We start from the raw sequence: 27,418 nt of genomic DNA, 5'->3' as shown, positions 1-27,418 counted from the left end.
TAGTGTGGGCAGGCTCTCGGGAATTGCACAAGTCAAAGGCCCTGGGATCCTGCAGGACAACCATACTTCTAGTGTACTGGTATAGTAGTAAGTGTCTCACATCAAAGCCTGTCATTGTATGGCAGATATCACCACAGAGGCTTGGAACTTAACTTTTGCCATCTCTCTAACTTCATTACCACTATTTTTTCCTTGCTCAGTTGGCCAGTCCCTGAACCCTATGCACAATGAGACTAACAGCATGTATGCTGGGGAAATTCAGCAAGAGGAAGGAATCCTTCCTCTTAGGGTACCTGTGGTTCACACTGCAGCTTCACAACTGGTGCAGTTCTTGTGGCTTTTGTGTTTTCTCACAAGAGGAGTCAACTAATGGGTCTGGATTGTTGTAGATCCATTGTCTCCACCCCAAAGTCCTTTGCACTGGAGCAGAGGGGACCTGAGAGGACAAGTCTATGGCATACACAGGTTGATGAGCCCTTGGCTGGGCTCACTGTATCCTTCCCTTTGTCCTGCACACAAGAGTAATGCTGGTTCCTCTGTATTCAGCACCGTCAGAGAAGGCAGATTTTATCCTCGTGGAAGCTACGAAACAGCAGATGCTGTTGCCTACAGTTAGGCAAATAAGCTTTTGTGCAATTTCTAGACCATGGTCATACAAAGAGCTTTTACTGTGTGGGTGAAAGGGAGGTTCCAAAAATCAGTATCTGGTTTCTGCACAGATTTCAGCACTCTCCACAAGTCCACCTCTATGCCAGCTAGCCCTCGCAAAATCAGTCAGGGAACCCAAAGACCCACTCCCACAGGAAAAACATCCACAGACAGATGAAAGGTACACAGAGGAAGGTTTTCCTTCCACTAAAAGTGACCTTCACTGATAGAGTCTGGTGTCTTACTAACATCCTGCTGAGTTCCTGGCTAACACTTTACAGAACCATCCACAAAAAATGAATTAAAAACTAGCTAGCAAAATTACAGCAGGAACAAATCATAAATTGAACAACACAGACAAATTTTCCACACTTGTCTCTCACACTAAGGTAGGGAAATTACTCTCTAGGGAAGGCAGCTTTTGATCAACTTTACTTGTCATAACACAGAAGCAAATAACACAGTATTTTGCATCATTGCTGATGCTTTGGATGTGTTACCTTTATACACGCAGAGATTGTATATTCTTAGTGTGAATCTATTTGGATTTTGGGAGAAGCAGATTTATTTGCAAACACTGCCATTATCTCCATGGTGATGTTGACAACAATTTTTAGTTTTTGTACTGATCTCTATGATTAGAAATTCACTTCTACTATAAATTAGTTGCTTGGAAGGACACCCTGCAACAGGTTTCTTCAGGGTATCATTCCTACCTTCTGTATGCCATTTTCCAAAGGAATTAGAATGCCTATCACATCTGCCTACCCATAAAGCTTTTCCATAGAATTACCATGATGAAATGAGCTATTGACAGGGATGGGTGGCTGCTGAGAGGAAACAGTAGGGACAAGAGAGGTTATTATCTTCAGATCAAACTATTGCACAGTGAAGACGTGTCAGCAAGGTCTCAAATTTCACAGGTTAGAAACACAGATGTGCAATATATGTACATTACTGGCTGTTTTAATAGTTTGCACACTGATAAATTAGGCAGCAACACCACAGCTGTGCTGGGGTGGAGGTGGGGTAGATAAATTGGACCATTTCACCATCTGTGATTTTAGCTCATACCACCTGCTTTCATTGCATGAAAAATGCACTTGACATACTGTAAATGTGTAAGCTAATGGTTAAGGCTAAAACATGTCCTCTTTTGCAGAAAGCCAAGAGAGGTCTGCCGTGAGGCTGGAAACTCTGCAATCTCAAGTCCAAAGAGTTTTCATCGGGTCAGCCTTTGGATGGTGGATGATGGAGGAGGAGCTGCATTTGTTCTGCTGCATAGCAGACAGGAGATAGAGTTCTCTAGCCCCAGGGATGCTCTGAGATCCATGGGAGAAACTAGCAAATGAGTGAATTCATGGATGGTTGGGGCATTTGCGTTAAAGCTACTCTCAGTGCTAATCCTCAGGTCCCCTCTCTCTCTCATGGTAGCAGGACACCTTTGTGACAGGATCAGATTTCTCTTACATGAGGCAATCCCTTTGGGTTGGAATCGGCCCTTCCACACCCTGCCATCTTTCCCAGAAACTAAGTATCCCCAAACATGCAGAGTTGTCATGAAACAGATTCTAGGATTGGAGGTGAGGCTGTGCTGACTGATCCCCCACCCTTGCCACAGAGTGTCGGTGAAAGGAGTGAGTTTCTGACTCATTTTATCCTCTCCACAGCACAATGTGCAGGGATAATTTCACCCAAGGGCCAAGTTTCTTTTTAAAGAGTGCTCAAATTAGGACCTTACACCAATACTTAGGCAAAATAAGTGGTCTGATTTCGAAAATTGCTCAGCACCCAGCAGCTGCTGGTGAATTTGAGGTTTTGTTTTGTTTTTTGTTTGTTTTTTTTACTTCAGTGGGCTTTGGATCAGGCTCATACAGAGCTATACATCTTCAAAAGCACTGTACAAACATTAGCTAATGAACTGTTTTCTCTAAGAATAGAACTGTGTTGGTCTGTACGAATAGGACCCTGCTGTGGGTAGGCTTGCGGAGGCAGTTCTACAGGTAGTGCTAATTGAAAAGGAAACCCAAGGGAAAGGGTGAAATCAGAAAAAAATAAAGTCTGTCTGAAGACATGACCATTTGAGGCCAGATCCTCTCCTGGTGTAAATGAGCATAGCTCCACTGAAGACAACAGAGTTGCATAAATTTTCAATAGATGAGAATCTGGCCCTTTATTTTTACTGACCTTGATTAATCTAAATTTTGAACAGTCATTTGCATTATACTATAGGTAAGCATTTCCCCTTTTTAAATTTGTACATGTCTTTTACTCTATTCTGCACTAGAAAAAGCAGTAACATTTCAGCCAAGCCAGCAGCAGATGAAACTTCCAGTGTAACATTGCTAATAATGAATCTGATTTTCAAAAACTCCAAAGTGATTTAAGAGCACAAATCCCACTAAAAATCAATGGAACCTGTATTCCTGTGATTGAGCTGCTTTGAAAATCCCTCCCAAAGTGCTTCCCATATCTGCTGGATGCTGCTTTCAACAGGCTATATCATCCATCGTAAGGACTTCTACATAAAATCGATGGTATGAGATATAGCCCATGGTGTGCAACGGAACTTTTTTTTACCCACTAAGACATTGATCTTTAAGCCTTTGTTTGCACTGTTCTGGAGAGACTGGACACATGTTACTAGTAGGACAAATACTGAACATCTGAACATTATATATTATATATGGGAGACAATGTTCATCTAAACCATAAAAGCCATGTAAGGAGACTTATCAATGTATTTTTCTTTTGCAAAATATTGATGTTTTTGTTGCCAAAAAGCCAAAAGTCTTGCCACTGGTATAATAAGAAGCTTTGATGGACAGAGAGAATATCTGAAATATACAGTAGCTTATTCTGAAAAGCTCACTCATTTTACAGTATATGGAATGTAATTGTCCAGAAAGTGAAATATGTATAAAAATAGGTAAAATCCCTACAATATTGTACTGAATTACATATTCCTCCTGCCAGGAAGGTTACAGCACTCTACAGTATATGTATGAAATGTTTGTTCAGAAAGTTAAAAAACATTGTTACCTTGGTGAATGACACATTAATGTAGGAATGCATAATCAGAACTGATGCTCAATTCTGCTTAGCTGGTGCAAATCTACAGACAACCATCACCCACTTCTGTTCAAACAAAAATCAACCCCAAAGATTTGTTTTTTTGTTTTCTAAAGGGGCCGAATTGAAACTGACAACCAATAATTCCTCTGGAAATAGAAGTATTTTGTTTCATTTTCCAGTTTGTTTACTGTCAGCAGTCACCCACCTTTTAAAATAATTATTGCCTGACATTAGATAGAGCTTTTACTGCTTGTCCACGACAAGGCAGTGAAATAAAAAGAATATTCAACTTTCCTCTCATGACCCAGTTCTGGGCTTGTGCTTTTTGACTAGTCTTTGATCCGCAGCAGGCCTCATAGGCTTGTCTCCCGAAGGAACATGGTGCCAATGTTGTAGGAAACCTTTCTCACTCTGGCAGATGTCATGGAGGGCTTTGGCTGCTTCTGCCCACTTGTGACCTCCAGGAAGTAACAGATCCCAGGGATTTCCTTTGGAAAGTTGTCCGGAAGCTCTTCACGGGACCGAGGAATAAAAGTAAAGTTTTCTTCCTTTTTCAAAAGCCTAGGAAAAAAACAGAGAGGCAATCGAAAATGATATGGCCTGCTAGTCTGAGTACATTTTAAAAAGATAGTTCCTGTCTAAACCCCAGTCAGAAATATGTTTAAATTATTGTGTGAATATTTACCAATCAGAGGCCAGAATCCTGGGGTGGCCAGACCTCAATACTGATGCCAAATGATATTTAAAAAATTATAACTTATTTTGTTTGATGTTAGGTCACTGAACATTAAGATATAGCTACAATTATGTTATAGCCAAGATACTTGAAAATATAACATTATTTGAATCTGTTTAGATAGTTATGGTATAAAATGCTGGTTAAAGAAATTGCAGGAGGTTACTGCTTTCTGTCCCAAAGCACAAGCAAATGTCAGAAACACAAACCCCTTCTCAGCCATAAAACCATGTTTATTACTCTTCATGCTATACAAACTCAGAAAATTGTAACTCTAAGGACCTTGACATAAAAGTAAACAAACCATGTAAAATATTCATGTTTTAGGAAAAACACTGATTGCAAAAAGGAATAAAGATTTGAATTATCAGAGCAATAAGTCAAGTGGTAAAGTGGGTCTCTATCAACCTGCACCCTTTTGCAAGAAAAACCTCTCTGTTTATGTCTTTAGAACTTTAGAGAAAAGACACTGGAAATACTTTAAACCAACTCTTTTTTTCATAAATGTTGACATGGCAAACACTTTGGGGAAATGCATATTTGCAAATATGTGAGCTAAATGCAACACTCTTAATATAATTTCCTAATGTAATTTCTACGTAAATGGTAAAAAGTTTTTGTGTACTAACATGGATTCTAATAACCTAAACTAATTACTAATGTAATAATCCATTTACATATAGAATACTTATATTAATGGGAAATTAAGCAATTACTGGTAATGCTCAAGCAACTCCCTCACCCAACTCAGGAAGACGAAGAATCATCTCTCCAAAACTGTTATGAAGAATCAGCAACTTCTTTACCAATTATTAAGTTGAAGACTTTAAGAATTATATAATTTTAAAGGATTGTTTTGAGAACTAAAAACATTTCTATAAATAATAGGAATGTTTGAACTTTTAAAAAACAGAATTTAATTTCCAGTTGAACTCTTAACAAAATTGAAGGACTAGCTCAGAAAATGGACTGAGTAAAGAGAAGGTAAACTCTTAACTTTAAAAGGTTATCTGGAATGCTCCTGCCACAAGAATAACAGGCAATTAGAAATGTTGCATATTCTTTAAACAGATGACATAGTCAGGAGCTGAAGGTGCCAGCTAAGCCAAACCTAGGAGACATGAAGCCAATGAAAGAGTGACAACAACCAACTTTGAATCTAAACAAAGCTAAAAGAGTTCAAGTTTTGTATAATTTCATGGTAAGAAAAAGGAAACGAGTATTAAAAACCCTGCCATGACCACTCCTCACACGGATACTCCTCACATTCCTCTACTACCCTGTTTAAACAGCAAGCACTTCACAACTAATCCTATTTCTACAAGAAAGCTACTACACAGACAACAAGAATAGAGAAGGTTCAAGAAGAAACCAACCAAGGAAAAGCTCTCCAAAACTTCAGCTTGGATTGGTGAGAGTGCTTACTTTGCCCATCTACAAACTGTCTTAATAATAAGACCAACAGGGTTCACCTTTTCCAAATGAAACTATTTTGCCCATCTACATCTAAGATTGGCTACAAAATAATTTGTAGGAATCAGGTTTTGGTCTCAATTTGCCAAGAGAAAAGTACCCCAGGAAAGGCTGGTCCATTCTTAAAGTTGTTATCTCTGCTAAAAACACTCCACAGAGAGGCATACAGAAGAGATTGTAATGGAAGTAACAAGTTTATCATTTGTGTTGTTTTCTTTAATTTTTCTTCCCTTTCTTTAATAATAAAATAGTCATGGTAAATAATTGTGCTTATTTTGCTAGGTCTCAATCATAGGGTCTGCTAAGGTATGTAAAAGTAAACCTGTGACTATAATAGTGGAAGTCACATCATTGAGCTGGCAATAAAAGAAACAGTTAGTAAGAGCTGGCCTATCATTTCCTGTTTCTCTAAAGACTTTTAATATTTTTAACAATCAAATTGCTTGGTGTCAAACAATTTTAAATGATCCCTTTTCCCCAACTGATGCAAATGAACATAGCACCACTGGCTTCAAAGGAGCTAGACTGATTTACACCAGCTATGGATATGGCCAGCACACGCACTCTAAGAAAATCACTACTGGTGGATTCTGTACTCAAAAGGAAGGCTAGATTCATAATGAATATTACCCATAGCGCATAGCTTGGCTAGCTTTAATATGAAGCAAGTTCAGTTTGGCAGAAATGCCCATTACAGACTGAACAGAGGCACTGTTCTGCTATTCAGAAATTCTGGGTGAAATTTGGAATGTACTGGAATCAAAAGCAAGTGCTATCAAGGTAGTTAGTCCTTTGCTTCAGTCATAGGCAAACTTTGCAGGCCAGACTATTTTATCCTTCACAAGTGACTCTGATGATTTCATCGAGACCCCTCACAAAGCAAGATACTCTTCAGTACAAGTAAGGGTATCAAAATCTGGTATTATCCCATTAAAATCATCCAGCATAGTTTAGAGAAGCCTTACAAGTATAATCTATGCTAACTGGCTATAGTCACATAGAGACATTATGCCAGCATGGGCACACAACAATGACCCAATCAAATATACGTACTCCTAGGGATATTCTGCGCCAAAAATATTAAAATTCTGCACACAATTTTTTAAAATTCTGCAAATTTTATTTGTCAAAATAACACTAAATAATCATGCCAGTTTCTATTATTTTGATAATTTATTTCAAAATTCCTGTCAGCAAGTATGTCTGTAACAATACAGACACACACAAAATTTCCCCCAGGATTAGAGAGTTAAAGAAACCCCTATGACAACCCAATTCCTGCTTCTCTGCCCCCTCGCTCCCAAAGCCCAGCAAGGGGGCCAGACACTCACACCTGTTCCCCACAGAGCCCAGCCATGGCCCCCTTCAACCCAGACACTGACACCCCCTATTCCTACCCTCCAAAGCCCAACTGTGGGCCCCTCCAGCCCAGACACTCAGAGACTCTACCTTCCTAGAGCCCAGGGATCCAGAGGGAGGAACAACCTGATGCTGGGTCCCGGGCTTGCATGGAGTTTCTTACATGCTGCTGCCTCCTTACTCCAGGGTGTGTGGGGAACTGCAGATGCTGGGAACCCTCCAGGTCCCTCCCTATTCTGTTCCCCCCAGCCTTGTCTTCTATGTGTGAGCTGGGCTCTGCTGGGTCCAGTGGCCCATAGTGGCGGACGACATCTCTGCAGCCCATTTCTGTGTGGAAAAAAGGAAATTCTGCACACGCATTAATTTCTGCAAAATTGTGCATTGTTCAATGGTGCAGAATCCCCCAGGAGTAATCTACTTTCCTGTAGCTATGGCCACTATGCCCCAGGCAAGAAGGGGCAATGGTACAGATCTACCAATGCTGGCTTTTTGTCATCTAGGGATTCCTCCCAAGGCACAGAAATCCTCAGCTGGCCAGAACTGCAAGCCTTGTGGCCCCTTTGTCAAATGTCTTTCCTCAAATAAATCACTGATATAGAAGATATAGTCGCAGAAGAATAAAGAAGTCTAAACAAAAGCACTCCACCCATCCCCCTGCCCGCGAGACTGAGTGGGGCCTGACAGAGTAGTAGGTAACCCCGAGGAAGAATTTTCACCACCACCACCACCATCACAACAACTCAGTTTTGTTCGATAAATCTTCTTCCTGTTGTTTTCAAGCTAACAAAGACAGTGAAGAAAGTGGAAGTCAGCCTTTTGCAGGGTTTTGAAGAACATTACATTGGAGTCATGGTGAATTCTTAGAAATAAGAAAGCAGTTTGTGCCCCTTTCCTTTCCAGGATATTTATTCTCTCTCTCTGAAAGCCTCATCCAGAGCCCACTGAAGTCAACTGAAGGAATCTCACTGGCTCCAAAGGGCTTTGGAACAGGTTCTATATTCCTTTCTCTTATTGTTCCCAAAACTTTGTCATGGGAAGATGCAAAAGAAATACTGCTCCCGGGTGAATTTTCCAGGCTTCCCAGAACATTCTGAAAATTTTCCCCTTGTCCTAAAATCCCAGAATGTCCATTATCATGGCATACAGGCTGCCCCTTGCTTGGGTTTTGGCTGAAGGATAGATCTCTGCTCTACTTCCTGAAGGCATTTTCCTTCCATTGCTTTAGAATCAGGTTGGTTACAAATCTAATCATGTTTTTGTCTTCAGCCTCTGCTATGGTGCTTGTTATCCTGTGGTTTGTGTGTCATGATCTGTTTTCCAGGTCTTCAATTCTATGAACAAAAATACTGTAATCGTTTCTGAATTGCTTGATAGCCTGTGCTGGCCTCTACAGAGGAAACACTCTCCTTTAATCTCAGCAATGCTTGCAGTAAATGTTCCTAGTTTTAAATCTACTGGTTTAATAGATTGCAGGAACTTTTCTCTGGCCCACAGATTTCCAGCCCAGATTTCTGCAAGCAGCAGCAGCTCTTGGAATATTCTCAGAGTGAAATCCACAAGCTCCCTCTGCTTAATTCTTGCTGAATTCTGTATATTCACTGAAAAGCACTTTGCTTTGCTGAAGTCAAGGGCTTCCTGCCTTGGAGTCATTTTAACTGTATGGGTGAATTGTCTAGTCCCAATGATCTTTCACTTGTGGTTTTAAATTAAAAAAAAATGGTGCTTTTAAAAGATTGATGGAGGAATGAGCAGATTCGAGCTGAAGTTTGATAAGGGATGGCAGATTTTAATAAAATCATCACAGCTATTTCTTATCTCCTGCTGGGAGAAAATCAGCAGCGGTGTATCTTGCATCTTGTGTTGTCATTTAGCCCTTGATTTTTGCAATTTAGTATGCTGTGTTTAACCTGGGTTAATGTACACCCAGGTGCAGGACTGGGGCCGTACACCTGTGCAAAGTGGGTGAGAAATGTTACAATTTTGAGTGTCAATGATGGCACAAGGTGCAAGGAAATGAATAATCAAGCTCCAGAAGTTATGAGCTGGTGCAAGTTGCTGGAAATTGCCAGTGGAAGGGTGGGGCAGTAGCAGGAAGATCAACCAATAGGAGGGTGTTAGAAGGTGTAAGAATTAGCCTCACCAGTTTGAAACTCATTTTTTTTCTTTGAAGCTCAAAGAGATAAAACTAGACCCTCTAAGCTCGCCTGATCCTGAAGATAGACAGGGGCTGCACTGGTCTCCAGAAGAAGTGAAAGGAGCCACAAAACTATCAATATTTAATACCAACTGGAACGGTCCACTAGGGAATGTTCTACCAGCCCAGGACCACCAGAGCATGCTACGTTTCAGCTCTGCCATATAAAACCCCCTGTGCCAAAGGGAAGGTGGGTGGATAAGGCCAGCTACATGGCTTTGCCCCATTGGAGAATTCAGGACTTCTCAGTCGTTTGGCTGAGACAGCTTTCTGAATCCTCTGTGCTGATGGAGGGGCACAAAACTGACTTAACCAGAATTGAAGATCTGGCCCATGGCACCAGAATGCAACTATTTCCTTATTCCTTTACATTGTGTACAGCCTAAATCAGTGAGAAAAGAGTCATGCACTGAACTGTTGTTTAGGTAAAACATTGCTTCAGGTTCTGAAAGTTAGCCAAGAATGCCTCCTTTAATATACACACACAAAATAGAAAGTCAGAGGTAACGTTTGACCCATGGACCCCATCTCAGCTTGGGAAGCAAATAAGATACAACAAATGAGTAGCAGGGATGACATTTTGGTAACATCTGAAGAAACCAGCATGGCTGAGATGTGGTTTTTAACTCTCTTTTTAATTTGGATTCTACAATTGTGCTACTTTGTAGCCCACAGGGTGTTAATATCATTCTAGTATCAGAGGGGTAGCCGTGTTAGTCTGGATCTGTAAAAGCAGCAAAGAATCCTGTGGCACCTTATAGACTAACAGACGTTTTGGAGCATGAGCTTTCGTGGGTGAATACCCACTTCGTCAGATGCATGTAGTGGAAATTTCCAGGGGCAGGTATATATAAGCAAGCAAGCTAGAGATAACGAGGTTAATTCAATCAGGGAGGATGAGGCCCTGTTCTAGCAGTTGAGGTGTGAAAACCAAGGGAGGAGAAACTGGTTTTGTAGTTGGCAAGCCATTCACAGTCTGTTTAATCCTGAGCTGATGGTGTCAAATTTGCAGATGAACTGAAGCTCAGCAGTTTCTCTTTGAAGTCTGGTCCTGAAGTTTTTTTGCTGCAGGATGGCCACCTTAAGGTCTGCTATATTGTGGTCAGGGAGGTTGAAGTGTTCTCCTACAGGTTGTTGTATATTGCCATTCCTAATATCTGATTTGTGTCCATTTATTCTTTTCTCTACGGACCCCTTTTCTCTACGGAAAAGGATAAATGGACACAGGAGAAGGATGACAGTCAAAGCTGAAAGAAAATTGACTCTTTTCAACCAAGAAAACTGGATTCCTGGAAAGCCAGAATAGTTCTTATGCCCTATTTAATAACAAAACAATGGTAATAAAATCTCAAAGAGCTTTCAGATAATTTTTCTTCAGCTTTCTGAAATAAAGAGATAAAATCCTAACAACTCAGAGGACATTTTTCTGCTGTTTTCTGGTGGCCTGTTTATAGCGTTAGGAAGAAGCAGGTGAGGTCAGGTAAGCAGGCACACCAGACAGTTTGCAAAAGCACTACATGGATAAAGGAAGCTCTGAATTTAATACGACAACAGATTAAAGTTAGGAGACTTGCACGTATCCTGAAAAAAGGCTCTTCATATGAGTGAAATGAAGAGCTGCACAGAGTGCTGCTGAATCCAATGAAAAGATAACCATGCGTTTTTAGATTCCAGCTCTACTTCCTTTTTGCACCGACATAAGGAGAGCGTACTGTATAGTAGGAGTAGACTTTTCTCTTAAAATATCAAGTGGTTTTCACATAAATACATTAAAATGTGCCTAATATCTTGTTCTGGTTTTCTAGATACGTATTTTTATCACTGAGCTTTGCATGTCTAATACTAATATGTTTATCAACAATTGGGCAGACAGAACAGCAACTCTTAAGGAATAGCTCCACATTCCCATCAGAGAAGTTATACTGAGGGCCAGAGTTTTATGCTAGTGGAAACTGGGCATATCTCCACTGGAATCAATCATTACCCTTTGCTATGATGATTTACATTAGCTGAGGATCTGGCATTATGGCTTCAAAACTTTTGCTTCTTAGAATATGTTGTTTATTCTTTATTCCAGCCAGAAAAGTGGCATTACTAGGCAAGACAATGTTGTGAATAAGTAGAGCAAAAAATTAAATGAAACTTTAACTGTCTGATTCAGACGATAAAGCTATTTTTATTGTCAATATTTAGGTGACAATTCTGAGGAAAAGACAGTTACTTTTTCCGTAACTGGTGTTCTTCGAGATGTGTTGCTCATGTCCATTCCATATTAGGTGTGTGTGTGCTCGCCACATGCACCAGCTCCAGAAGTTTTTCTCTCAGTAGTATCCATAGATAGTCTGATGTCCCCTGGAGTGGTGCTCACATAGCGCAATATAAGGGGCACCGCCGACTCCCCCCACCCTCAGTTCTGTCTCGCCGGAAACTCCGAAAGGGGGGCAGGAGGTTGGGTTGTGGAATGGACATGAGCAACACATCTCGAAGAACATGAGTTACGGAAAAGGTAACTGCCATTTCTTCTTCGAGTGCTTGCTCATGTGCACTCCATATTAGGTGACTCCAAAGCAGTACCCATGGAGGTGGGCAGGATTTCACGGACGTGTAGATTGCAACACAGCTCTGCTGAACCCAGCATCATCTCTGGCCTGCTGAATGATGGCATAATAAGCCATGAACGTGTGGACAAAGGACCACATTGTGGCTCTACAGATGTCCTGGATAGGGATGTGCACCAGGAAGGTCGCCAAAGACGTCTGTGCTCTCGTTGAGTGGGCTCTGACAATCGGTGGCGGCGGAAAACCCGCCAAGTCGTAACATGTCCTTATGCACGAGATGATCCAATTGGAAATCCTCTGTGAGGACACCGGAAGGCCCTTCATCCTATCTGCTGTAGTGATGAAGAGCTAAGCTGATTTACAGAAAGGCTTGGTACGTTCTAAATAAAAAGTCAAGGCCCTCTAGATATCTAGGGCACGGTCTTATGCCGTTTGGGACAGAACATTGGGAGGAAGATGTCCTGGTTCATATGGAAAGTGGATACCACCTTTGGCAGGAAGACCAGTGGGGCTGCAGCTGAAAGACTAACAAATTTGTTAGTCTCTAAGGTGCCACAAGTACTCCTGTTCTTTTTGCGGATACAGACTAACACGGCTGCTACTCTGAAACTTGTCTTTGTAGAAGACCATGTATGGTGGTCCTGAGGTCACGGCTGTAAGTTCAGAGACTCATCTCACCGACGTCACTACCACCAGGAGTGAGACAGGGAGCAGGTGAGACAGGGAGCAGGAACCCAGCGGTTCAAAGGGTGGGCCGGTGAGCCCAGAGAGGACCAAGTTAAGATCCCACTGTGGGGCAGGATCCTGCACCTGTGGAAAGAGTCTCTCGAGCCCTCTCAAGAATCTGACCATCATGTCATGGGAAAACACCATCTGTCCTTGGATCGGCAGGTGAAAAGCGGAGATGGCCGTAAGATGCCCTCTAACAGAAGTGTGCCAGGCCCTAGTTCCTCAAATGAAGCAGGTAGTCCAGGACAGACTGTACGGAAGAACATGAGGGAAAGATGCCACATTCAGATGCCCAGTGGGAAAACCTCGTCCACTTGGCCAGGTAAGTCAATCTAGTTGAGGGCTTCCCACTCCCCAGGAGGACCTGTTGGACTCCTGAACAAGTCCGCTCCTCTGTGTTTAACCACACAGCATCCACATCGAGAGGTGGAGGGACTTGAGATTGGGGTGTAGGAGCTAACCATGGTCCTGTCACATCAGGTCCAGGAAGTTGGGCAGAGGCCAGGGAGGGGAGGTTGACAAGTTCATGAGCGTGCTGAACCAGTTTTGGCGAGGCCATGCTGGGACGATCATGACAACCTGCGCTTTGTCTCTCTTGATCTTAGCCAGAACCCTGCTGATGAGCGAAATCGGAGGGAACGCATATATCAGGCTCCCTGAACATAACAGGAAGGCTGGCATCAGAGAGAGAGCCCTTGCTCAGACCTTGCCAAGAACAAAACCAGTGGAATTTCCTGATCTGTCTGGTATTGAACAGGTCCTCTTGGGGAGTTCCCCACCTTTGGAAGATCATGCAGGCTACCTCTGGATGGAGCGACCACTCGTGGCGAGAGAAGAAGTCTTTCCTGAGCTGGTCTGCCAGCATATTCTTGACACCAGGAAGGTGACAAGCTTCCAGATGGATTTCATGCCTGATGCAGAAGTTCCACAGATGGAACGCCTCTTGACAGAGAGCCGACGAGTACGCTCCCACTTGCCTGTTGATGTAGAACACCGAGGCTGTGTTGTCTGTCAGAACTTGGACCACCTGGACCGACAGGTGTGGCAGGAAGAATCCACATACCAGCTGGACTGCTAAGAGCTCTTTGACATTTATGTGCAACTTTGCCTCCTCCAGGGACCACATTCCCTGTATCTGGAGGTCGCCGAGATGCGCACCCCAACCAAGGTCCGTGGCATCTGACACCAACTTGATGGAGTGCAGGGGTTGTTGAACAGAACCCCCTCAAGGACTGTCCTGCAGTTGGTCCACCATTGCAGCAAGGTGAGTATTGCCTGGCAATAACAATCTTTTCCAGGGGATCTCGGGACTGGGAATAGACCATCCCCAGCCATTATTGCAGGGGCTGCATTCGGAGACTGGCATCGCGGGTCATCTAAGTGCATGCTGCCATGTGACCCAGCAGGTGCAGACAAGCCCTGGCTGTAGTCAAAGGGAACACAGAGACTTCTGTGATGCGGTTCATCAATGCATGGAACCTTTCCAGTGGCAGAAATGCTCTGGCACAGGTCGAGTCGAGGACCGCTCCAATGAACTCTATCCTCTGCACCGGCACTAACATCAACTTTTCGTTGTTTACTAATAAACCCAGAGTGCAGCACGTGGCTTGAAGCACCGCGACATCCCTTTGGACTTGAGACCTGGAGCAGTCCTTGATGAGCCAGTCATCAAGGTATGGGTAGATCTGGATACCCTGGCTCCTGAGGAAAGCTGCTATTACTGACATGCACTTGGCAAACATTTTCGGTACTGTCACCAGGCCAAACAGCGGGATCACAAACTGGTAGTGGTGGGGCCCCACTGTAGACCGGAGGAAGCGTCTATGTCCTTGAAAGTTCACTATGTGGAATGTGGCAAATTGCCGGTACTGTTCTGCTGGGTCTCGCGCTTTCTCTTCTCTGGGGTAGGTTCAGGGGCTATTGCTTGCCTCTGAACCAGTTCTTAATCATTCCCCTAGTGTCCTTGGAGGAGGGGAGTGGAGAGGGAGGGACCTGGGCCCGCCCTCTACTCCAGGTCCCAACCCAGGGGCCCTGGGGTTGTGGTGAACCACTACTAGCGGTTTCTTCCCTGGGTTACTTCCTCTCATACCCGTCAGCTTGTGAAGGGCTTCTTGCCTCTCTTCTATACAAGCCTGGTGCCCCTTACCTAGGGTTTCTGTTGGGCTTCCCAATCCACGCAGCACTCCTCCAACCTTCTATTTTCTCTCTGGACAAACTCTTCTCTTCTGCAATCTGCACTCTGCTCCAATCCAACCTTTCTCCTTCAACTACACACCCTGTCTGACTGAAGCAGGGGTTTATATCCCATGACTGGAGTCAGGTGCTCTAACTGGAGTCAGGTGCTCTAATTGGAGTGGCCACAGCTGTTCTAGTTAATCTAAAGCAACCTTCCTCCCTTGGCAGGGAATAAGGCCCCCCTGCTAACACTCTTATGCTGCCTCTGGCCATGCTGTATCACATATCCCCCCCCCCTGCTCAACACCAAGGGTTGGGCTACTCGGACGAGAGGCAGTGTTGGCGTGAGAGGCCATCAGCGTTGCCGTGTTGGCTTCAGCCCTATGCTGGACCCGAAAATGGAAAGGTTGCAAAGAGAGGAACCACCGCGTCACTCTGGCGTTTCTTTCCTTGTTCCTATGCATCCACTGGAGCGGGGCGTGATCAGTCACAAGGGTAAACCGCCGCCCCAGGAGATAGTAGCGGAGAGTCTCCATAGCCCATTTTATCGCCAGACATTCCTTTCAACAACAGCGTATTTTTGTTCCCTGGGGAGGAGCTTCCGGCTGAGGTACAAGATGGGGTGCTCCTCCTCCCCTACCATCTGGGAAAGGACGGCACCGAGTCCCACCTCCGAGGCGTCGTCTGCAGGATGAATTCCTTCTCGAAGTCTGGGGCCATGAGTACCGGATGGCAGCATAGGGCTGTCCGCAAATCTGCAAATGCTGCTTCCGCCGCATCTGTCCACATTCACTATCTCGGGGCCCGAGCTTTTATCAGATCCGTCAATGGCCCCGCTCTTGTGGCAAAATGAGGGATGAATCTCCGATAGTATCCAACTATACCCAAAAATGCTCTGACCTGCTTCTTGCGGATTGGTCGAGGCCAATCTTGTATTGCCTCCACCTTGTTCATTGGGGGCTTCACACCCCTCTCCCTACGACATGCCGAGGTATTTGGCCTCAGCTAGTCCTATCACGCATTTCAGAGGATTAGCGGTGAGACCAGCCTTTCGCAAAGCGCCAGCACTGCTTCACTTTGTCCAGGTGTGTCTCCAATCAGGGCTATGTATAACTATGTCGTCTAGATAGGCGGCGGCATAGTTGGCATGGGGTCGTAATAACTTATCCATCAGTCTTTGGAATGTGGCAGGGGCCCCATGGAGTCCGAAAGGGAGGACAGTGTACTGGAACAGGCCATCGGGTGTAGAAAAAGCAGTCTTTTCCCTGGCATCCTTGGCCAGGGGTATTTGCCAATATCCTTTGTCAGATCTAGGGTGGTTAGGTATTTGGCCTTGCCTAACTGATCAACCAGCTCGTCAATGCGTGGTATCGGGTAGGCATCGAAGTGGGATACTTCATTTAATTTCCGGAAGTCGTTACAAACCTCAGGGTGCCATCAGGCTGGGGACTAGTACGATCGGACTGGACCACTGGCTGTGGGATTCTTCAATGACCCCCGAGTTCCAGCATCTTCGCACTTCCATCCTAATTTCTTCCCTTTTAGCTTCCGGTATTCGATATGGTCTTATCGTCACCCTTACTCCGGGGCTGGTGACAATATGATGTTGGACTAGTGCCGTTCGACCTGGTTGGGTACAAAATACGTCCTGGTTCCGGTGGATCATTTCAATGACTTCCATCCGTTGTTCTGGGTTAAGTCAGGAGATATCTTTACCTGCTCCTGCGGGCGTCTGCCTGAGGTAGAGCTCCTCGAGTGACCAGACACGTCTCTCTGTCATGCCAGGGGCTTCAGTAAGTTGATGTGGTATATTTGCTCTGGCTTCCGGCGGTCTGGTTGTCTAACCTTATAATTCACTTCTCCAATGGCTTCCACTATCTCATATGGTCCGTGCCAACTGGCTAGGAGTTTGCTTTCTGTGGTCGGCACTAACACCATCACCCGTTCCCTCCGGCTGAAATCTTCGCATTTTCGCCGACGGTTGTAGTATGTCCGCTGTGCTCTCTGTGCTTTTTCTAAATGCTCCCGTACTATCGGGTTACTCGAGTTATCCGCTCTCGCATCTGTGTCACATGCTCAATAATATTCTTTCCTGGGTTGGTTGTTCTCCCAATCCTCCTTGGCGATATCCAATATCCCGCGTGGGTGGCGTCCATATAAGAGTTCAAAGGAGAAAAACCCGTGGACGCCTGGGGAACTTCCCGTATAGCGAACATTAGATACGGCAAAAGAGTGTCCCAGTCCTTTCCATCCTGTGCTACCACCTTCCGGATCATACTTTTGAGGGTTCGATTGAATCTTTCGACTAGTCCGTCTGTTTGTGGATGGTAGACGGAGGTCCGAATGGCTTGTATACGGAGCAGGGCACATAAGTCTTTCATTAGTTTTGACGTAAACGGGGTTCCCTGGTCTGTCAGGATCTCCTTAGGGATGCCCACTCTGGCGAAAACCTGTAGTAGTTCTTTAGCTATTGCCTTAGACGTGGGGTTTCTTAAAGGGATGGCCTCTGGATATCGTGTGGCATAGTCAAGGATGACTAGTACGTTTCGGTGGCCCCCGTGCCGACTTTTCTAGTGGGCCCACTATGTCCATAGCTATCCTCTCGAACGGGACATCAATAATAGGTAAAGGTACTAGTGGGGCCCGCAAGTGAGGTCGGGGGCTATGCAGCTGGCATTCAGGGCAGGAGGCACAATAACGCTGGACTTCTGCTCGTATTCCTGGCCAATAAAACCTTCTTAGTATTCTATCCAGCGTCTTGTCTACCCCTAGATGTCCCCCAAATAAATGACTGTGAGCTAACTCTAGTACGGCCCTTATGTGTTTCCGTGGGACTAGGAGTTGCTCTACTTCTTCCCCTCGTATTTGCTCTATTCTGTACAACAGATCACGTTTGAGCACGTAATATGGCCTTGGGCCTTTGACTTTTCCTTCTACAGGCACTCCATTTACTTCCACTACCTCCTCCCTCACGTTTGCATATAATGGATCTTCGACCTGGTCCTGCCCAAAGGTCTCACGTGCAGTGCTGAACTGACCTATTCCAGGGGGCCTATTTCAACTCTTCCCCCTGGGGTGCTCCCACTTGGGCCAGGAACCTCCTCTGAGTCCTCCGTGACCGAACCTTCTCCTTGTCTCCTGGGCGGGTTCGCCTACCCACAAGGGAAGTCTTTTGATTAGCTGCCAGAATCCTGGTCCCTAACTTTTTAGCCGCCCTTCGTTCTCGCCTAGCCCTGCGGGGTTTTCCAGGGATGAGAACAATTCTGGAGCAAATTCAGCAAACATTGGGGCGAGGCTATCTTTAGTTGCCTCTGTCTCAACCTGGGGGTTGCTACCCTCTCCTGCCTCTATCGGGGTCAGTAAGTTCTCAAACCCAGGGAAGTCTCTCCCAATCAAAACAGGATAAGGGAGCTTGGGGACTACTCCTGCAGAAACTCTGGTGGTATTCCCCTGGATTTTCAATCCGTACTGGAATTGTAGGGTAAAAATTCACGGTGCCATGTACGCATGTACCCCCCTGTGCTTTTGGCCGAGTGTTAGTTGGTCTGTTCCCACCAACTTTCCCGAGACCAACGTGACAGCACTCCCGAATCTATTAATGCTATGGTTTTATACCATTCATTTTTACTGGTCTGGTAAATCCATGTGAGGTCAATGTAACCCTACCAGGTTGATCAGGCCACATTGCTCCCCATAACTCCCCAGATTACACTGCATAGGCACCTCCTTGTTGGGACATTGGGCTGCTATATGCCCCAATTCCCCACATTCATAACACCGTCCCCTCATTCCGGTTATCACCCCCTGCCTGGGGCTAGTTGGCCGGCCCCCCACCACACTTCCCAACCCCAGGTCCCTTTCTGGCCTCGAGCCATTCCTCACTGTCGTTCCTCCCGGTTATAGTTTTTTCTAGAGTTCTCGACAGTCCGGGGCCTGGGTTTGGGTTGTCTTCCTGGGTTGCCGTGTCTCCCCGCTTGGAGTCTGGAACAGTTCGCGGGCTGCCAGTTGTCTTTCCACGAGGGAGACCAACTCATCATAGGTAGAGGGGTCATTCTGACCCACCCAAGTCCTGAGTCCTGGTGGTAACCCCCGCATATACCGGTCCAATATTAGTACCTCCATCATCTCCTCAGAGCTATGGGCTTCAGGGCGCAGCCATTTCCGGGTCAGGTGGATCAAGTCAAACAACTGCGTTCGGGTGTCTTGTCCTCCATATATCGCCATTCATGGAACCTCTGGGCTGTAGTGCCGTTGTCACTCCGAACCTGGCCAGGATCTCTGCCTTTAGCTGGGAATAGTTTGCTGCAGCTTCTGCAGACATATCGTAATAGACCTTCTGGGCTTCCCCACATAGGAATGGGGCAAGGATACCAGACCATTGTTCTCGGGCCAGGCCTCCGCAGGGCTGTCTCTCAAAAGCCAGGAGGTATGCTTCCACATCATCCTCCCTGGTCATTTTTGTAAGTAATGGCTAGCCCGTATGGTCCGGGTCCCTTCCCCGTGGTGATTCTGTTCCATAAGGGTCTTCATCTGGCTTATTAGGTCTCTCAGCAGGGCTCGGTCCTGAGCAGCCTGACTCAGCAGCAGCTGATTAGTCTCTTGCTGCAATCTAGTCGCCTCTTGTTGGCGGTTGCCTGGACCCTGGTAGCCTCCTGCTGGGCCGCGGTGGCATGTATAAGGGCTTGACCACGTCGTCCATCTTAAGGGTGGGAGGGTTATGTCTCCCCCTGGACTATGTCCCCAGCGCGCAGATCCCACCCTGACACCACGTGTGGCAAATTGCCGGTACTGTTCTGCTGGGTCTCGCGCTTTCTCTTCTCTGGGGTAGGTTCAGGGCTATTGCTTGCCTCTGAACCAGTTCTTAATCACTCCCCTAGTGTCCTTGGAGGAGGGGAGTGGAGAGGAGGAGTGGGAGAGGGGGACCTGGGCCCTGCCCTCTACTCCAGGTCCCAACCCAGGGCCCTGGGTTGTGGTGAACCACTTGACTAGCGGTTTCTTCCCCTGGGTTACTTCCCTCTCATACCCGTCAGCTTGTGAAGGGCTTCTCGCCTCTCTTCTATACAAGCTGGTGCCCCTTACCTAGGGTTTCTGTTGGGCTTCCCAATCCACCGCAGCACTCCTCCAAACCTTCTATTTCTCTCTGGACAAACTCTTCTCTTCTGCAATCATCTGCACTCTGCTCCAATCCAACCTTTCTCCTTCAACTACCACCCCCTGTCTGACTGAAGCAGGGGTTTATATCCCATGACTGGAGTCAGGTGCTCTAACTGAAGTCAGGTGCTCTAACTGGAGTCAGGTGCTCTAACTGAAGTCAGGTGCTCTAATTGACCACAACTGTTCTAGTTACTGGTAATCTAAAGCAAACCTTCCTCCCTTGGCAGGGAATAAGGCCCCCTGCTAACACTCTTATGCTGCCTTCTGGCCATGCTGTATCACAGGAAGTATGCGTCCTTCAAGTCGAGAACGGCATACCAATCTCCCGGATCCAGGGAGGGGATAATAGAAGCCAGGGAAGCCATGCAGAACTTTAACTTCTTTTGATACTTGTTGAGGTCTTGCAGGTCCAGTTTAGGCTGTAGACTGCCCTTGGCCTTTGGGATTAAAAAGTACCGGGAACAGAACCCCTTGTTCCGGTATTTGAGAAGAACTTCCTCCACCATTCCCAGCTGTAGCAACCCCTTTACCTCCTGTGCGAGGAGACTCTTGTGAGAGGGGTCTCTGAAGAGGGATGGGGAAGGCAGGGAGGAAAGGAGAGGTAGAAGGGAACTGGAGGGTATAATCCTGCTCCACTGTGCTGAGGACCCATCAGTCCGAGGTTACAGCGGTCCAAGCAGGGAGGAAAAGGGAAAGGCGGTTGGAGAACAGTGACAGATGGATCCGGGGAATAGTCTGGTAGGTCGCCCTTAGGCACACCCTCAAAATGACCATTTGGTCCCTTGCTTGGCACGGATCGAGCTTGATTGGGCTGAGGGTGGAGGCGTGCGGCTTAGATGGCACTTGTAGCCCTTGGCTCATTTGTGGGGCTCGTCCTGCTGAGGCTGGCTTCCCTGGCCCTGAGGCTGCTGTGGTTTGAACCGCTTAAGTGCCAGGGCTGGGATATAGAGACCCAGGGTTTTCAGGGTGGTGCAGGAGTCCTTGAGGCCATACAACTTGCTGTCTGTTTGCTCCACAAATAGGGTTCGGCCTTCAAAGGGCAAGTCCTGCATTGACTGCTGAGCCTCAGAGGACAACCCAGAGAGGAGCATCCAGGAAGGTCACCACATGGAGATAGTGGAAGCCATGGTGTGGGCAGCAGCATCAGCGGCGTCTGATGCTGCCTGGAGTGTGGCCCTGGCCGCGGTTGTGCCCTGATTGAGGATCGCTCGGAACTCCTTCTTGAAACCTCGGGGAGTGACCCTTCAAACTTGGCCATTGTTTGCCAGATATTAAAGTCATATCAGCCAAGGAGGGCTTTGTGATTGGCCACTCTCAGCTGAAGGCCGGAAGATGAATAAATCTTATGTCCAAAGAGATCCAGCCTCCTCAAGTCTTTATTTTTAGCGGTGGCCCTGGGTTGTCCTTCCCATTCTTTGTGGTTAACCGCCTCTGCCACAAGGGAAATGGGGGCGGGTGGTAGTATAAATACTCATGCCCCTTGGTTGGCACAAAATACTTGCTTTTGCCCCTCTTAGAGACAGGGGCCATGGAAGAGGGGGTCTGCCACAGGGCATTAGTGATTTTGGAAACCCCTTCACTGTGCCTGGGGCCATGGGACAGGTTTCAGTGCTGATGCTGTAAGTGGCACCGCAGGTACCGGGATTTGTCCCACAGTTAGGGAACCTTGCTCTATGCCAGAGGGCAACAAAAACAATTAGGGGGATAGAAGAACTTCCGTTATGAGGAGAGATTAAAAAGACAGGGACTGTTCAGCATGGAAAAGAGTTAGGTAAGGGGGGATATGACAGAGGTCCATAAAATCATGACTGGTGTGGAGAAAGTGAATAAGGAAGTGTGACATAACACAAGAACCAAGGGTCACCCCATGAAATTAACAGGCAGCAGGTTGAAAACAAACAAAAGGAAATACTTCTTCACCCGACACAGTCAAGTCAACCTGCGAAACTTCTTGCAGGGGGATGGTGCGAAGATCATAAGATTAGCTAGGTTTTAAAAGAATTAGATAAGTTCCTGGAGGATAAATCTTTCAATGGCTATTAGCCAATCCCACGCTCTCGGTGTCCCTAAGCCTCTGACTGCCAAATGCTTGGACTGGATCACTTCATAATTGTCCTGTTCTGTTCACTCCCTCTGAAGCATCTGGCATTGGCCACAGTTAGCAGAAAGGATACTAGGCTAGACGGACGACTGGTCTGACCAATATGGTCATTCTTATGTTCTTATTTTAATTACCCTTCATTATTTGTACTGTGTGCAACAGCAAATGAAATGGTGTTAAAGTGACTGAATATACAACAAAATATGGTTCCTAGTAGCAAGTCCAACGTTTAAGTAGGTTAGAAATTAGTAGATAATGTATTTCTTTTAATTTTCATTTTATGTATTTTGCGGAACATATATGCTAAATATTTAATACTTATTGTGTTGACATTGGTCTGCTGCCATAAATGTTAGTATAATACTGTATTTTATAATAAATGCAAAAATAAACATAATATATTTTATAGAAATAGAACATGTACCTTTGAAATACGACAAGCATAAGTTCAATGGATAGGCTATACTTTTCCAACATGAGGAACACGCAAGCCAGCTTATGTGCTCAGTGAAGTAAGGGTGAGAGTCCTGTAGAATCCTGTGGGTTAATTTTTGGCATTATCTTCACGGATATCAAGGCAAATCAAACAACAAGCCAAATCAACCCTCTCATGGAAAAGTCCTTGCGAGAAGGCTGTGGAGGAGGAAAAACTTCCCCTTGTGGAGTGTCCTTCACGTTCTTGTCAAGATACAGGGGTTGCCTCCCCATTGTGGAAGAAGAAAAAGGCAATCTGGTCCCCAAGACCTTTCAAATCCGTTTAGAATGGGGTGGTTTCCGAGGGCTAATCTAAAAACAAAACCCAGGCATTCTCCACAAACTAGCAAAGGGAAAGAGATTTGGGTATTAAGAATGATTTTCAGATGTCAAGGCAATTAAGTGAACTTCCTGTTTTCTTCTCACCATGGGTGTTGTAAGGAAAAGGAAAAAATTCTGTTCAGCAAAATCATTATTATTCATGTAATTTCAAAAAACTGTGGATATTAACCCTAATATAAGCAATTATTTTAGTTTCATAGCTCAGTGGCATGTGTTTAGGAAGGCATGTGTTTGTAGTGTGTGTTTCTTTTATCCCCTGGAATGAGTAGGTTATAAAGTGAGTCAGAAGCTATACATTTTGTTAGTTTAAGACAGGAATTTCAATCATTTGAAATTCAGTCTCAGACATATGAATGGAAGAGACCTTCTTTCATTCCACTGTCAAAACCTTGAAAATGTAAGGCTATAATTTCTTTGTTAGGTTAATTTTGGGAGGGACAGTGAGAGGAGAAGGAGGAGCAGGGGGTAATTGCCATATTGGCCTATTCTGTTAAAGTCAATGGGAGTTTTCCAGTTGACTGAAGTGAGAACAGGATTGAGCAAATACATATGGATTAATAAAAATACTTGAATTATATTTCCTGGGACTGCACAGAATGGAGACAAATTCTAGAGCCCTTTGGCCAAAGTGCTAGTGATACAACCTAGGGGATTCATAGGTGGTGCAACGCTCACTTTTGTGCTCCTATCCTGAGTGGCTGTTTCCAGGGTTGCACCCCCAAAATACCTTACAGTAGCCTAGAAGCTATTCTGTGTCATGCAAGCAGCCAATTAGCTCAAGCATAGAATTGGCAGTAGGGGACTGGTAGGGTTGTAGGAAGACATGGCCACATCCCCATTACCAGGGCTAGCTCCAGGCAACAGTGAAGGAAGCAGGTGCTTGGGGCGGCCAATGGAAAGGGGTGGCAAGTTCGGTTCTTCGGCAGCAATTTGGCGGCGGGTCCCTCAGTCCCTCTCATCCTCTTTGAGCTGCCACCGAAGAGGAAGAGAGGGAGCAAAGGACCCACTGATTAATTGCCGCAGAAGACTGAAGCAGTGTGATTGAGGTGCCGCTGATCGGCTTTATATCGATCTATCTATTTTTTTCCGTTTCACCGCTTGGTGCGGCAAAAAAGCTGGAGCAGGCCCTGGCAATTACTGTAGCCACACCCCTCACTTGCGGCACAGTAGATGATGATGTAAGAGCCTTTACACCAGCCTATACTACCAGAAGATCACACACAGGGGCAATCCTCCCAGGGCTAGTTAAATTGGCTTTAAAGGTAGCATGGTGCAAAGCAGATACTACACATCCCAGGATCTGTTCTCCAGTCCCATAGTCTGGCTGCAACAGTGAAACATTAGCCTAAGAAATAACAGAATGGCTACTGAAACCACTAGGAACAGCACTGGCCCTTTAAAAGGTAAGAGTTCTAACTTTCTATGAATGGTTTAAGTAGGTTACTTCTGTACTGAGCTTTCATCAGACTCACAAAAAAACATATCTACCTTTCCTGGTTGGATTTCCTCTAAGGGCCAAATTCTTCTCTCAATAACACTAATGTCAACTGACACAATGGCCACTGATTTCAGCAGAATTCCAGCCCTCCAGGTTTATATTTGTGTAACTCACATCAAAGTCTCATACTTCTTCAAAGATTTCTCTCACATGGACAGGACTTCCAGAAACAGCAATAGGAACAGATGGGAATGGAGACACCCTTCAGCAACAGAGGGCAAAAAGTCTTCAAAATATGGCTGAAGGTGCATTTAAATGCTGCAAAGATCTTGTGCTAATCTAAACAGGGGTGACTTTCACCCACTGACTTCTACGGGAGTTCATTCACTGAAGGATAAAGTAACCGCACCTAGGAGTCATTAAGCCCAAGAACCAGGAAAACACCCTGAAAATTTTTTTTATGTTTTGATGACACTGAGGTCAAGATGCTAGGTTCCGATATTTTTAAAGAGAAGAGAGATTTTCTAATTTTAATTTAAAATAATGTGCAGAGTTTTGCCCTATTTAAGATTAGTTTGGGTCCCGGTTCTTCTTCTCTATCACCATGCAACTGTCCGAAGCAACCGCTGGGTACTTTCTGATCAAAAATCTGTTCAGAATGTCTGCCTCTTACTCAAGTAACTGCACATCATCTGTTGTGTAAGTTTTATCTGACATGAATGCATTTTCCAGATGAATGTCATTTCATTCACCAGCTTTAATTATTTTTTAACTTTGGTTTCCCACTGCTTTATATTTTAGCATATCAGAAGCTTCAAGTCTTGGATGAAGAAATTCCATTTAAAACTCTAATTTACATAGACAGGTACAGGATAAATAAATATGGAAATGCACAACTGAAACCTCCCCCCCCTCCCATCATGGCTTGATTGGTGCTTTACAGTATTACAGCATTTAGCTAAATGCTGAAGCCTGGGCAAAGCTATGCTTCAGAAAATTACTTCACACGACAAATAATGTAGAAGAACAAGAGAGATATAGATCTCTTGACAAAGAAATGAGCACGTTAGAACTAATCAAGCTGCAGAAATTCTTATAGTCAATCTGTCAAATTTGAACAATTAGAAGAACTTTTCTTTAGGCCAGTTGTTTCAGAGTATTTTTGATTAAATCAGGTTATGAGAATTTGCATAATTTCTCCAGAGGGTTAGCAATAAGAACGCTTTGCCATTTTCTATCTTTTTCTTGCATTATGAAATTTTTTTTTATTGAGTGCCTCTTGACAGCGCTAAATAATACATTTTCCTCCAACTATAAATAGTACTCTGAAATCTCAGCCTCATCAGTAAAATTAAACATACTCTCAAGCCATTGGAATAGCACCTTCCTACATCAAGTCCACATAAGGGTGAGGAACAGAACCCTCAGCCAAAAACTAACAATATCCATGGAGTACATGGTATGGGAGAGGTAGCGTAGACATTGCCCAGTTACATACTGTTTTGGGCTAGCTGGTATATGGATTTACTGGCCATTTCCCTACCATTCCTTTGGCCTGCCAACAGCTCACTCTTAGCTCTGAGCAGTATGTACTGTAGCAGTGAAAAGGCCCTGTGGAATGCTCCTTCCCAGCCTCTCCCAGTGTTTCACTCATTTCATTTGGTGGGAATTTTGCAGCTGCCCTGGAGTGGGTGGAGGCTGCAGGATGCATCACAAGATTTCAGTCAAAAACCAGGGCTGAAATTAGAGCAACCCAGAAAGACTAGCAGCACTTACTGGTATGTGGTTGGACTGACATTGATGCGACGCGGATGACTTCCTGACTCAAACTTGCTTGCCAGAGTGACGTTGTTTCCAAAGAGACAATAACGTGGCATTCTCACACCAACAACTCCAGCCAGAACTGATCCTGAATGAATTCCTATCCTCATCTGGGGAAAAAAACAATAAAAAAATAACTCAACAACCTGTGTTAGTAACTTCTGTAGCTCTATCCATTGCCAATGTAGTCAGAGGACTTTTACAGTACTTGCCCAGGCCATTCCCAAGAACCAATTTAAACAGATGATAAACTGTGGGGAAAACAGCAGGCTCTTCCCATGCAATACAGACAGAATTAAAAAGTAAAGGGGATGAATGCACCTTTCCAATATAACTACGTCTAGAAAGAGAAGACTTTTTTAAATCGGTAAATGTCAATTTCGCTGCGTTCACACTCATGTATGCGCACACACACACAAACACAAGCCAACAAAAATATTTCTGTTGATGATAATATAAATTTACAGATAAGTGAAGAAAGAAAAATGCTGCTTGACACCCTATTAAAGTTTAATTTAAGGATACTTACTTTGTGTATTTTGACATATGATGTTGACAGTTTGTGTTTGTAACAGTTCTAAAGCATTAACTTTTGGAATCTCAAAGTCTACTGTCCTTAATTATTGTTTGACGCTCCCTTTGTCTAACTCACCCATAATTTCCCATGTCTGTGAAAATTTAAAATAGACAAAAGTTGAAAAAAAATGCTTTAAAATAAACTTTGATATTATCCATCAAAATTAGATATTTCTGTCAAGCCCAAGTATAATTTACATGCAGGGAGATTACTGATATGAAAAATATAACCACTTACAGGACACTGTAGGGCAAAGATCTCAATATTAATACAAAAATTATATTTACAGTATAACACTTTTTTAAAATAATTACAAACTTGTTTCTGCCTTTATTGACTATTAAGATATAGCTACAAATACGTAATAGCCTGGATGCTTGAAAATATAACAGTACATACTATATTTAGCTAGTTGTGTTACCAAGCATATAGCCAATCAAAGACATTCCAGGAGGTTTCGGCTTTCTGTACCCAAGGACAAGCAAGTAACTCCTTCTTAGCCATAAGGATTTTTATTGCCCCTAAGTGTACGCATTCAGAAAAGCTGCATTTTAAAGTATACCT

The 27,418-nt window shown here is 44.6% G+C and overlaps 1 protein-coding gene across 1 annotated transcript in view; it reads right to left on the bottom strand.

Annotated features, from left to right (window-relative positions):
* Positions 1 to 372: 372 nt before the first annotated feature.
* Positions 373 to 27,418, bottom strand: part of GUCY1A2 (guanylate cyclase 1 soluble subunit alpha 2) — a 270,313-nt gene continuing 243,267 nt past the window's right edge. The window contains exons 7-8 of the mRNA XM_075066256.1: positions 26,233 to 26,387; positions 373 to 4,284 (exon numbers count right to left, since the gene is read on the bottom strand). Of these exons, the coding sequence (XP_074922357.1) occupies positions 4,077 to 4,284; positions 26,233 to 26,387 (363 nt within the window). The 3' untranslated portion in view covers positions 373 to 4,076. The remainder of the gene's footprint in view (positions 4,285 to 26,232; positions 26,388 to 27,418) is intronic.

Source organism: Chelonoidis abingdonii, chromosome 1 (assembly GCF_003597395.2).
Source record: "Chelonoidis abingdonii isolate Lonesome George chromosome 1, CheloAbing_2.0, whole genome shotgun sequence".
In the NCBI taxonomy this organism is placed as follows: domain Eukaryota; kingdom Metazoa; phylum Chordata; order Testudines; family Testudinidae; genus Chelonoidis; species Chelonoidis abingdonii.
Note: the sequence above shows the minus strand (reverse complement) of the source record. Positions and strands in the feature narration are given on the sequence as shown.